This window comes from Erigeron canadensis, chromosome 8 (assembly GCF_010389155.1).
Source record: "Erigeron canadensis isolate Cc75 chromosome 8, C_canadensis_v1, whole genome shotgun sequence".
NCBI classification, from domain to species: Eukaryota; Viridiplantae; Streptophyta; class Magnoliopsida; order Asterales; family Asteraceae; genus Erigeron; species Erigeron canadensis.
The window spans coordinates 24,610,794-24,625,280 of NC_057768.1; the positions used below are offsets into that span (position 1 = coordinate 24,610,794).

At 31.9% G+C, this 14,487-nt stretch overlaps 1 protein-coding gene across 1 annotated transcript; it reads left to right on the plus strand.

Annotated features, from left to right (window-relative positions):
* Positions 1–4,073: 4,073 nt before the first annotated feature.
* Positions 4,074–8,163, plus strand: LOC122610474 (putative leucine-rich repeat receptor-like protein kinase At2g19210). The gene is given in 13 exon segments (XM_043783462.1): positions 4,074–4,170; positions 4,266–4,806; positions 4,938–5,452; positions 5,569–5,707; positions 5,788–5,859; positions 5,946–6,017; positions 6,100–6,210; positions 6,279–6,478; positions 6,575–6,777; positions 6,923–7,049; positions 7,203–7,265; positions 7,364–7,553; positions 7,627–8,163. Coding segments are annotated over 13 exon segments (2,739 nt in total). The 3' UTR covers positions 8,036–8,163.
* Positions 8,164–14,487: the final 6,324 nt, after the last annotated feature.

Consider the following 14,487-nt stretch of genomic DNA (forward strand, 5'->3'; position numbering starts at 1 on the left):
ACAAACATGGATCTTCGACTAAACGTAAAAACCGTGTTCAACAATTATAAGTAACAAAGTGACAACTCTATGACATGCTCACATTATCTAAGTAGGTGTAAAGAAAATTAGCTACTCATGGCAAGATAAATAAAACTAACAATCATCAAATAAATATAATCCATAATAATAATTGTATAGGAATATAATCTTGTAATAATATAACTAATAACTTAAATAATAATAATAAAAAGGTAAAAAGAGTTCGAACTAAATTTGGTTGTGATTGCTGTGTCGAAATCAAAACCAAAAGGTAATGTGCTGCCCTCTTGATTTCGTCTTATGCGAACTGACCTCCTAAACCAATTTTAACTCGATCATTGCCTTAAAATCCTCGACCAACTTGCTGCCGATTCCCTCCTTACTAGCCACGTACGAAATTGTGGCAACCGTTTTTTTTTTATAATTTGAGCAGCTTCTCAACTATATATAATAGTTGTTGATGTTGTTTGCTCACCGACCTATTTCACCAAAGCCAAAGGCTTCGGCCCACGTGAACAACACAAGTCCAAACCAACTTTCCAATTCTTGAATAATAGTAATTTAATTATGATGATATATGTAGGCTAGAATTATTTGCTTGTCGGCTACGTATCATCTACACCGCTTCATCTCTCGGCTCAATTATTAATTTAAAATGTTGTGTTGCAACTTTCTAACCGAGCTCATAATCAAATCTTGGATTACCCTTACATCTTCACATACAGGATACTTGGTCTCTTCTATAATTCTATAGATATATGTGGAAAAAAAAATAATGTGTCACATTCTTCATCTTTTTAGCTCCAATCTTTATTTCTTTGCAAATGGTCTTTATTTAGTCCACTTTCGAAATATTTCATCTTTTAGACCTATAATACAAAAAAAGGATACATTAAGTATAAAGTCTATCAAAATAGTAATAATTCACACATAAAAGAAACGATATCGCATAAAATAAATATATATAAAATAGGCGATATCACCCAACATGGACCCACTAAGATTCCTTCTCTCTCATGCATGTGTGTGTGTTTCTTTCTTCCTTTTTGGCGTCCCTTTTCTCACGCCCCTTCAATTTTTTTTGTCAAAGAAAGCCCCTTGGGGCAATGTTCTAGGCTTTCCAGGGCTTCCTGAAGGTGAAAAGTGGGAAAGAAACGCCTTGCTCCTGATAGTCTGGGTTATGAATTATGAAGTGTTTATAGTTAAAAAATGTCATGCAATGTTAGTCGTGATTTTTTATATATGTTTGATTCATATAAATAAACATATTATATATATATATGCTTTTTCTATATGTCATATTTAAAATATATGTATAATTATATTATTTAATAAAAATCTATTAGTGTGGAAAAAATATGAAGATGTCACCTAGGATAAATCTTATGTGGTATGTTTAGAGATAATTTTAATTTGAGGTGGATAACTTTAAAAAGTCAGGATAACTATTGTTTTAGATATAGATATAGTTATCTAATATCTAATATAATGAAATCAATGCAAACAATGTGCTTTAGCAAAAAAAAATAAATAAAAAATGCAAACGATGTGAGAACTAGAAAAATAGCGAGAAATATGTGAACCAATCATTTTTTCACATCTTCTTTAATTTAAATTTAAATTAGAAAGGGTATATAATGCTAAAGTTATTTCCATATGTGAACTTTTTCATGTACACATCTTCACGTATAAACATTAATTATTTCAAATGTGCATTGCTTACACATATTCACGTATACAAATGCTTTAAATGCGCATTGCCAAAAAGAGTTCATATGTGAACTTTTCGCATGCACAATGTTAACTTATATACATTAATCATTTTAAGGAATAGAATAGTTTTTATTTCCATCATTAATTTAATAGATTTAAAAAACTTAAACAAAAAATTGTACTTATCACATACATAACAACAAATGATCTCAAAAGCCATGTCTAAAATAATATTTGTATCTATATAAACATACCCAAAAATCTTGGTTGAATGTAAGTTCAAATTCAAAAAAGAAATATAGAACTTGAATACGATTTGTTAGAATGAAACAACTAGATTTTAGGAGAAATAAAACCGTTGAATATCACTGATAATTTGTTACATACTTAAAAACTTATACAATATATATTAAAAACTGTCTCTTGAATATTTTAACAGCAAGGTACAAAGTTTTATGCACCCAACCCATTCCATTCCTTTAATGCCTTTTTACCCATGTAAAAGAAAATTCCTTTTGCAAATAATTACGAAACCACCATCATGATTACTAACCATTGATTTTCTTTAATTAAGAGCTTATATTTGTTCTCAAAGTTGACGTTATTTTTTTAGTTTTCAAATTAACGTTTTATTGCATATATATATATATATATATATATATATGACTTTTAATTTGAGAACCCAATTTCTTGTAAGAACCGTGAGAAATCTTGAATTTCATATTGGAACACATGTTTTTTTGTTCATTTACTTGTGAAACGTTGTAAAAACATATGTTGTAAAAGAAATTTTTTTTCGAAACCTTATATATAGCCGTTTGTCACATGTGAACAAAAAACGTGAACAAATTCATTCACAAGTTCATAAAAATGCTAATTTGAAGGTTTCTTGAAAAAGTTTCTTCTACAACATATATTTTTATATCATTTTACATGTGAATGAACAAAAAAAACATGTGAACAAATATATAATTTAAGAATTCTTATTGTTCTTAAAAAAATGGCTCTCAAAATAAAGAAACTATATATATATATTTCTATCGGAAAAAGTCCAAAAGAATTATTTGAATTGAAAAAACCATGAGAATCTAACTTTGGTACACCAACGTTGAGTTCGAATCCTGGTAACGTGTATAGATGTGTATAGCCTTGATATTAGAGTTGTTTCCTAATTCCACACCATAGGGGCCGAAAATCTCAAGGGAAGAGATTACTTGGTCACCAAGTTTAAAACCCTTATAATTAAACCTATAAATAGAGGGCTTAGACTTAAGGGTTTTTCATATTTTCACACAATACAATTAGTTGTAGGTTTTCTCTCCCCTCTCTCTCTGGTCGACGGCTATAAGGCAAGAAAAGGGGTTTTTCGGTTTTGCTTAGGGTTTGACTTTTAGGGATAAAAACAAAGGGTTGTTGGTTCGTGATCGGGTACTAGCATACGATATAAAGATGTCTATTGTACGATCGTTGAGGGGTTTTACTTTGACCCCTAAATAATAATAATAATAATAATAATAATAATAATAATAATAATAATAATAATAATAATAATAATAATAATAATAATAATAATAATAATATTGGAAGCTTTGCATAAAGGTACGCGTTTCGATTCTCTCTTTGTTAATTGATATGATTGAACATTTGATTCTTTCCGCTGCGTACTCGTGAATTGTTATATGTTTATGTGCTCATATTCTAACAATAACTACACCGTCACCGTCGCTACCGTCGATGTATTGTGCGAGCACCAATCAAATATTATTAATGTAAATGAAGATAGTGTAATTATTTTAAAAATTAAAAGATAAAATGTTATAAATTAATTTATTTTTGATAGATCATATGTTTTACTCGTAGTTGTTAAAGATATTAATGTTAATAAATTAAAGGTGTTTTGGACATTTTAAAATCTGAATTTTAAAATATAGTATAAATAAAAAGTCCTAAACTTCTTTAAAGTTAAAAGATGAAAGAACAACCCGTTAGAATTTAAGTTTTAATACTATTCCAAATTTCTAATTCAAACATTAGCTAAGTCCCAATCTACAAGATATAATAATAAGGGTTTTGCTAAACAAAGCCCCAAGGGCTTTCGTTAATATGAATTAATTAGTTGTACACTTACATAAAAATTAAGGGGCCGACATTTAATATAGAATTATACAACCTTTTTATGCACGTTAAGTGAATTCCTAAGACTTCATTTAGCATTTTCCTAATAATAATCATAAGATTAAGTTTGAATAAACACATTAAATAAATGAAATAGGAATCATGTAAGCATTTATAAGATGATCCCATGTCTAAGAACTTCAAAATAAGGACTTGTTAAAGAAATGAAAATGTTTCAAAGCTTTGGCTTTTTTCCAACCTTGGTTCTTCTTGGTTTTCTTACATCAGTATTGGTTCATGCCCAGGATGGGGATCAATCAGGTACTAAATCATCATTTCTTTAAACACAACTAATTAGTATATATCTCTCTGCTTATCTGTTTCTTGATCAACCTCTTTTTTCCATCCCATTGCAGGATTTATAAGCATAGATTGTGGAAGTCTTGAAGCCTACACAGATAATCTAACGGGCATTAATTACACACCGGATGCAGGTTTTATCGACAGTGGTGAAGTCCATAACGTATTGTCGATATATAACTTGCTTATCATTGATACACAACTTAACACACTCACAAGTTTTCCTGTAAACACTAGAAACTGCTACACCCTACAACCAACCCAAGGAAAGGGTTATAGGTATCTCATAAGAGCACGATTTATGTACGGGAATTATGACTTAAAGGGGGAGCTTCCAGCGTTTGATATATATCTTGGGGCTGATTACTGGGATACGATTAAGTTTAATTCGTTTTCTAAACCAGTAACCATTGAAATTATACATGTCTTGTCATCAGACTATGTACATATTTGTCTGGTAAATACAGGACATGGAACACCTTTCATATCAACAATAGAACTGCGGCTTCTGGCAAATAAAATGTATACAGAAATTGATATCGAATCATTATACCTTTTTGCAAGAGCAAATTTTGGAACTGCATTTGGAACAATCAGGTAAGCTTAATTAATAGTCCTTGGAGTAATATATTTTACCTTTTTACCAAAAAAGAAAACCTTAATATTTCTTACTCCTTGGGCTTCGTTTACAGCATTTGGATTGTTGCTGAATAAATGCAGAATTGCAGATGTACTAACTTCAGTTTTATTTATTCGCCATATAGGTACAAGGCTGACAAGTATGATCGACTGTGGAGTCCATTTAATCCGCCTAATAGTACTAGCATATACACTTCAGATAAGGTTGTTGCAGGACTTTGGACAACCATTGACCCGCCATCAGAGGTCATGAGGGATGCCATCTCTCCAAAATATCCGAAGGATTCGCTAGATTTAAAATGGACGCCAGATAATACCAGTGATAAATTTATCATTTACATGCACTTTGCTGAAATTGAAATATTGAAAAAAAATCAGACCAGAGAGTTCAACATTTACCTAAATGGAAACATCTCATTTGGACCTTTCTCTCCGCTAAATCACACAGTCACCACTATCCGTAGCACAGAACCTGAGACAATAGCACCCACATATTTACTAACAATAAATAAAACTAAAGGATCAACCCTTCCCCCAATCATCAATGCTATCGAGCTTTATACTTTAAAGCAGCTCCAACAAAGACACACAGATGACCACGATGGTAAGTGTAGAATCTGTCCTTTGGTTTATAGCCAAGTAATTAAGATACTAGTTATGAGAATCATGACTATCTGACATGCCTCGACTCTTTTCAACTGCCTATAAAATAAATAATAGCTGCTACAATGTGGAGCATTAAGTCAACTTACAACGTTGCAAAAAACTGGCAAGGAGATCCATGTACTCCATATAAATATGTTTGGAATGGTATCAAATGCAGCTACAATGATACCAAATATTCGAGGATCGTGTCGTTGTAAGTATACAATTTCAAGACCCCCAATTTAAATCCTATTCTGCTTGCAAAAGTTTATTCACATTTAATCTTGATATCAGGAACTTGTCTAACAGTGGCTTGAACGGCGTAATATATCATGGGTTAGCTAATCTCACAATGATGCATACCCTGTAAGTTAACTTAATACTCTTGTGAAAATTTTAATTAAATCTAAATTATAAGATAGAGTGAAATCCAGTCTCCATACCTGTTTTAGGGATCTGTCAAATAATAACATAACAGGAACTGTGCCGGATTTTCTCTCTGGAATGAACTCCCTAACAGTCCTGTAAGTTATTATTCCTTAGGCCACCATTCCAGCAATTAGTACTTTTTTAAGTGGTAAAAACTAATCTTACTAGTTGTTATAGCAATCTAAAAGGAAACAATTTTGTCGGGCCAATTCCAGCAGGGCTTCTAGCAAAGGCGAGCAAGGGTTCATTGACCTTAAGGTTCGGTAGCCATTTGCATAACCAAAAAAAGTCTTACTATAATAAGACTCACTCCTTTAGTATTTAACATCTTACATCTATACCCTTAATTATATCAGTTATGATGACATAAGTACGGGAGATGTTGCAAGTTCTTGCGGAAGGAGTAACTGTAAAAGTAAGAAGGATAACAAATTCGTTGTTCCAGTAATAACAACAGTTGCATCATTCATTGTGATCTTGTTGGCATTCATCGCTATATTGTTGATTAAAAACCAAAAAGAGCAAGGTATGAGAAACACTGCTCTTTAAATCTATAGTTATGCAAAATAATCCTTAACTGGTAAATATGCATGCATAAAAGTAAAGACCACCTTAAGTCACGCAAGATCAATAATGTGAAAATCGTACGCAGGCAAAAGAAGAGGCATGGGGCCGGAAATAAGAAAACAGCAGTACACTTACTCAGAGGTACAAAGCATCACTGACAATTTCAACGTTGTTATCGGGAGAGGAGGATTTGGAACAGTTTACCATGGATATATCGGTGATACCCAAGTTGCTGTGAAGATGCTTTCCACCTCATCTCAACAAGGGGACAAGGAATTTCAGGCAGAGGTAAGATCTTTTCCTGCAGTAATGATCTATCATATCTATATTTTCTGAGTTCTGAACTGAAACATTTGACATATCTAGCAACAAGAACATGAATGCAATGAATATTTACATGAGAAATTAAATATTTCCCGCCATTTAATTACAGGCTTATCTCCTTCTGAGTGTTCATCATAAAAACTTGACTTCACTTGTTGGGTACTGCAATGATGAAAGCCACAAGGGAATCATCTATGAGTACATGGCTAACGGAAACTTGGAAAACCATCTATTCGGTAATTGTTACAATTGGCATTTGTTCGTTGTCTAACCCTCTCTGTTTCTCAAGTCATCACCTTCTAACTAAGACATGTATTAAGTCCTTTTCTATTCTTTTAAGCTTAAATTAAGCCCTATTTAATGATATAAAATATAAATTACCCAAGCAGATACAAGTTCGAGTGTCTTGGATTGGGAACAAAGGCTACAAATAGGATGCGATGCAGCAAATGGTCAGTAATCAAACTATTCCAGCATCTAATTGCTTGTATTTTTGCTTCTATGATCATGAAGGTTTATAGCCATAATCCATATGAGGTTCTATTTACAGGGCTACAGTACCTGCATCATGGTTGCAAGCCACCGATAGTCCATAGAGACGTCAAGTGTACCAACATCTTACTGAATGAAACACTTCAAGCGAAATTAGCAGACTTTGGGCTGTCCAGGGCTTTTCCAGCAGAAGGGGGTACCCATATATCAACAGTAATTGCTGGCACTCCTGGTTACCTCGACCCTGAGTGAGTTTTCTTAAGAAACATCTAAGCCACTATATCTCCATTGATCAAACATAATAAAAATCTTGGCTTTCAGGTACTACACGTCAAACAGGTTGACTGAAAAAAGTGATGTTTATAGCTTCGGAGTTGTGCTTCTAGTGATAATTACAGGCAAACCAGCAATAATCAAATATGAAACCGATAACATTCACATAAGTCGATGGGTCAATTTAAGGCTAGCAGAGGGGGATGTGAAAAACATTGTGGATTCTAGTATACTTGGGGATTTTGACATCAATTCAGCATGGAAGGCAGTGGAACTGGCAATGGCCTGTGTTGCCCACACACCAAGCAGAAGACCAACCATGAATGAAGTGGTAATGGAGTTAAATGATTGTTTGGCGACAGAAAGAGCTCGTCAGGAGGCCAAACCAAAGACTTTATCGGCACTCACGTCTCTAAATTTGGAGAATGTGCAAGTTCAAGTTCCAAACCCAAGTTAGTGAATCAGAAACAAAATGCGTTAAATTCATGTACAGTTTTATATAAGATATGTTGTGCAAATAGCTTCTAAAGTTTATTTTCTTTCTAGAATGAGAGATAAGACTGCACAAGCTTAGCTCTTCTTTCATTCCAGTCTTCTGTAAGATCGACTTACAGATATATGTTTACTATTTCCTTTACTACAATAAAATTATCTTCTGCATGTTGTTAAGCTATGCAGTTGTGAAAGGTATCGGAGAAACTAAAGCATCCTCAAATTTATGCAACAAACTGTATTCATTCAACAACTCAACAATCTTTCTCTTGGGAAAAAAAAAGTTGTTTTTTGATGGAAAAGCAACATATCCAACTAATACATCATTTTATTTATAACAAAGTCATTGAAGTTTAAATTTGATGGAACACTGGTCAAGTTAGTGATATCTTCATTCATAGATCACAGAGGCATTACAAGCTGGCAAATTTTAATGAGGTTTAAACAAAGAACTAAAATTTCATATTCGTAGAGCCACGGATATTTCTGCTAAGTTAACACAGTTGGCTCGGGTAAGGTTTCCTAGACCCTGAAAGAAGACACAGTATGGGAACACTTGCGGTTTGTGCATTGACAGAAGCTTACCAACTAAGTGTAAGGGATAAACAGCAGAAAACAGTTGGTGATTCCATAAAAGGGCTGTCAGATTTTGTTATGTGGGACTATAAAAGTGTCTGGAACAATCTCCCTATGCTCAGGTAGGGGTAAGAGTATCTACATCTCACCTTCCCCATACCCCGCTTATGGCTTCTTGGTTTTATGTCACTTGAGACATTGTGTGCAATAAGTGCACTTGAACTATTGCACCCTTTTGAAATCTATATAGGTGTTCTGCTCTTGGTCTATGTTTCCGACATACTGTTCCTAATATCCTTTGGTTTTATCTCGTTGCATTATATGAGTTCATGTTGATAACTAACAATCAATCTCCAAAAAATGCACAACTATATTCCTATTCTGTATGTCTATCACTATCCGAAGTGGGACGGAATGAAGGGAAAACTTTGTGAGTTTGTATATACATTTTGGAAGCAAACAGGGGTGTTCGGTTACAATCTATATCTGTATTTATATATCTATCTATATCTATTCTATATTACATTATAAAGCATTTGATCTTTTCCAATATTCTCATAAAAAAACTTGATCTACCTAAACTACTCCAATTGTGGTACAGGGTCAGGGTTCCCTCCATTATTATATATTTTTTTTACATCTCTCAACCCTTAAAATAACCACACCGCCGCTACCTGAACAAAACCTTACCTATGATTGTTAATGTAAGGACGGTAACCCCACAAGAATTACAATGCAAATACAATATAAATGAAAATTGCAGGTAAGTAATTGAGCGACTATTTAATTAATGCTTTATATATAGAGAGAGAGGGTACCTGTATCGCAAGATCTAGTAGTAATAAATCACAAAATATACTGTATATGTAATAGCAATGTTGGTTTTCACATAATCCATTAACGGGGTAATGGATTTGTTGGTCGAAAAGAGATACAACAACAGCGCATAGGTTAAAAGCAATAGCCATTTCAAATTTGGGATCGCCCTCCATCGACTAATCCTAACGGACTGTTAAATTTAATTTTAGCTAAACAAATTTTAAAGTTTTAACTTGTCCATTAAAATTTTTTCATAACTTATTTAAATTAACTAGAATTAGACGGGTACCGGCATGATTACATCTTTTAATTATTGCAGTGAAGTCTGCCTGATCTAAAATACTGTCTCAACTCTATGGAAAAGCAACTACACGCATGAAAGATAAAATAAAATGCAAAACCAATCTGGTTGTTTAGGCTAAAGTAATGTTTTGTAGTTGTAGATGAGCAATAGCCAAGAATATTAGAATAAAAAATGCAGGCTTAACACATTTAATGGCTTAGCCAAACGTTGATCACGGTTCAAAACTTTTTAAAAGGCATATTGTGAATTCTTTGCCAATGACGTGAAGTATGGAGGTTTTCTCAGCATTAGCTAGTTTCCTCCAGAACGGTAGTGGGACTTACACCGCCAGTCATGCCCTCGGATTGACTGTGCTAGTGACGTGGTCGATCTCTACCGGACGATGAAGAAACATGCCGCCGAGTCAAATCACCACTGTCATTAAAAAAATATATAAATAAAAACATAACTGAGTATTTTCTTTCATATAGTCAGCTTGGCATTGCAATATTTGCAAATTGCAATGAGTCTGTCGTAGTCTTGCTTTGATATTGGTAAAATCAAAGAGAGTTGTCTTTTATCTATAAAACATCAAATAATAACTATAATATTATGAATTCATAGATTATGGATATCCACGTCCTATAACTCATTCTCTTTTGTATTCCATCTATTATGGATTATGAGATAGTAGAAAATCATACTCTTATTCTCTTTATTCTTGTTCTTTATATTTTCTATTGTTATTATATATATATATCTATATTTGCTAACTATTAGGTCGTTGTTTTACAACACGTTATCAGCACGATTCTTTCAAAATCAAGGTTGTCGTGGATTAAGGTAAACGTTTGAGGTATTGTACATGGTTTTCAACTTATTCCTAACGTTTTACTAGCGTTTTTTTAACGACTAATCTATATATGTTCAATGATGATGATTGTTCATGTATCTAATTTTTCAATCATGAAAACTACTGCTCCAATGTTTACATGGCACGTGTATGTATATTGATCCGCATCTTGCCCTCTTGGTTCGGTAAATTTTGGTTTTCAATGATGCTTATATCCATTTGATTCAAATTTGATTTTGTGGTTTAGCTATATGTGATATGTGATATCATATATTTTACCCATGAGAAATATATAAACTGGATAGTTTTATGAGTGTTGTATGGGTTGTAAAAGATAACAATATTCTAATTAAATATTGATATTTTATTATGCATATTAAACCCTACAAATCTAAAATATCTGTTAAAAATATATAACGGCCATTGAACTAAGATGAGAAAATAGATTTTTCAGATTTCTAAAGGAATTCAAAGCGTTTGCCACACCCCTCAATTTTTAAGTGATTAAAATAAATTTACATATTTCGAAACCATAGCTCTTTATTTGATATTTGAATATTTGATCTTAAGTCTAGAAAGAGTTGTTTCACTAGACATATAAACTGGGATCCTTAAGAAAGGAATAGGAGCATGAAACGGGACCTTTCTTTTGAATTCTAATAGTGTCAATTTGATTTTGTTATGACTAATTGGTTGATGGTCTATCAAGGTGCATTATGTATTTATGTACGTGCTTAAATTAATATATGACAAATTTTAATGCCCTCTATTAATGAAAATTATTTATATAAGTAAAATTGTACCTTAATTCAATTTAGAACATTCACGTTTGATTAATGTTAAAGGTTTGTGTTTTGTTTTAGCCCTGATGATATAGAATACTATATAGCTTACCACACATATATGTACAATAAAATTAATATAACTATAAGTCTTTACATAAATTGAATTCATGACTTATACGAAAGAACCTAGCTTTTGTAGGTTGCTACGAGTATTTATTATTATTTGAGCATATACTTATAAAGATTATAAGTTTCATCTTGCTTGTACATATAATATCCTTTGACACAATTATAGAATTGATTGAAACTATTTTACTACGGAAAGAAAGTCTTATTAGATGGTAATGAGTTTCTTGTTAGTCTAGTGTATTTCAAAGTCATACATAACCTCTAGAAATATTTTATGGGAAAATTCTTTTAGATACATGACAGATATCAATTCACATTTATATTGAACTAGTGTTTAGACCCCGTGCGATGCACGGACAACCCTAAATAATTTTTCTTAAACTTTATTTTAAGATTGTATCAATGAATAAATATAACTAAGTTGGACATCATAAAAATATTATTATGAGTTGATTAATTTAAAGAAGAAGAATGCTAGATATACTTTGGGATTTATTAATGATACACGAGGGCTTAAAACGCGTACATTGCACGCCAGAGAGAAATTATAAAATGGATTGCCCATAACCGCCACAAGCAATACACGAACGGTTACATATTCAAATTTTTGAAAATTTGAACTTCTTGAAAGCATAACTAATCCGTTTTAGAAAATTTGAACTTCTTATAAAAGTAACTAATCCGTAGACCTTCTAAGGAGCAATATTGTAATGATTTTTGGGCTTTCTTGCATTTTTAAGCATGCCACATAGGCAATAACTAACAAATTTTGAAGTGAGATTTATATAATGTAGGGATATGGTAACAATTGCTTATCTATAAAATAAATGACTTGATCTATTTGATTTTGAGATGATATATTAATTATTTTGGGTATAAAGACGATGTTAGATATGACTATTGTTATATTACTTAAGTTTGTATGTTATACTTTGTGATGTATATGATATTTAGTGAACTATAAAAAAATTTATGACATAGATCTTTAGAAGTTAAGACTCAATGTGCAAAATGTAATTTGATTATCTAAGACAATTAGAGGAATAAAGTGATATGAAACAAATCTTTGATTGAATATAAACCTTGATATACATGACACCATCGAATGTTTATTTCATGTGTAAGATTGTAACATAATTTATGTGCATTTAATTATGATATCGTAAAGATTATTTTGGCATGCACTTTATATGGTTTGATAATGCGACATTTTGTTAATTGATCAATGAAAAAGTATGTATAACTTCATGATATGTTATATGCCAAATGTGAATATTATTGTATGTCCAAGGCGTTAGAAAAGCTAAGAAATAAATCTGTAAAAGTATATTAAGGCACTTTGATAATTGATCGGTCATAATATATGTGCAACTTGAATTGTATACTTAATTACTTTACATGGCTATATGTCAACACAATATTATACATGAGTATCTTAAGTTATTTAAGGCTCTAGATGAGATAATATAAATTTGTCATAGAGAAATAAATATTTAAAGGTGAAGGTACTAATTTTTGGTATTATAGTTAGTGCGCACACACATATATGTCCGTATATTATATTTATTGGACCTTGATTATTTTATTAATGACATGATTAAGGAGATAAGACTAGATGTTACTAATTATAAATAGATCAATTACTAGTAACATGGTGCAAAAAATGAAGATATCACTAAATACACATTATGGCCATGCATATGAAACTTAAATTTGTCTAAATGTCGGATCACGAATAAAGGAAAAGATATATGTGTATATTCAACATTATGAAGGATGTTAAGAATGACGGATATAAAATATAAACAAAGAAGAAAAATTTCTTAGTTGGATGTGTTTGAAGTATCTCACATATATATATATATATATATGAGTTATGTTTGTATGTGTTTTATAAGCTTTATAAGACACTTTATTGATTGTTTAAAGGCACGTATCTTTCCAACTCTATAATAATATAGATGTTGTATTTAATTGTGCGAAAACTCAAAAGAGTAAAAATAAATAAATTTAAAGGAGCAATTTTAGTTTCAAAGTACCAATGTGCTAGCCCTCCAATATGTTTTTAAAAAATAAATGTGCAATGGACACATATGTTAATCCAATTGGTTGGGATGACCGGGTAGACCATCACTGGTCAATGATGATGCGAAATATAAATAAGGGTTAAGAGATTCTTCAAAGTGGTTATCTAAATTGTGGTTATTGCTCAATAAGAATGTATGTGCCAAGTACAATAAGGATTAAATTCCTAAATGGAACATATGCAAAGGAGATGTAAATAGGCATATACATCGGCCATCAAAAGACCATTTAGTATTCTAAATCGATGCATCGTCTAAATGAGTCATTAAAGTCGCAATGTGAAGTTTGCGTGATTGATTGCTCATCTTATAAGATTGAGAGCATATTCCATATTTGGCTATTATGATTAGTACTATAATGATCATTTGAGAGCAAAATAGTTTGGGGTCACGTAATTCGCATCATGCCATCGTATTTCCTCCCCATTTTACTTGGTTTATGGTCAGAAACCAAATATGTCTCATATAAAAGTTTTTAGTTATGCGAAAATATCTTAATGTTGCTCCACCACAATGCACAAAGATGAGACCTTAAAGAATGTTGGAAATAATGTTGGGAAAATATGTGTGCCTTGGAAGTACACATGGTCATGCTTTGATTCAGTTCGAAACTCTCTGATTAACAAGACACTAGTATGACTGTTTTGGGTATGAGTTGATACATGAAAGAGATGTATATAGTCAATAAAGCCATAATTTTGAGATTTGTTTATGGTTTATGTTTCTCATTTGGTATGATTTAGTTTTCCCAACATTAGGGGGAGATGCTCCCAACGGGGGAGATGCTCCCAACATTAGGGAGATATGAAAAGCAGCTTAAAGTTGAACTAAGCAAAGATGAATTATCAAAGATCCTCACATCAGATTATATAAATATAATGTTCATGG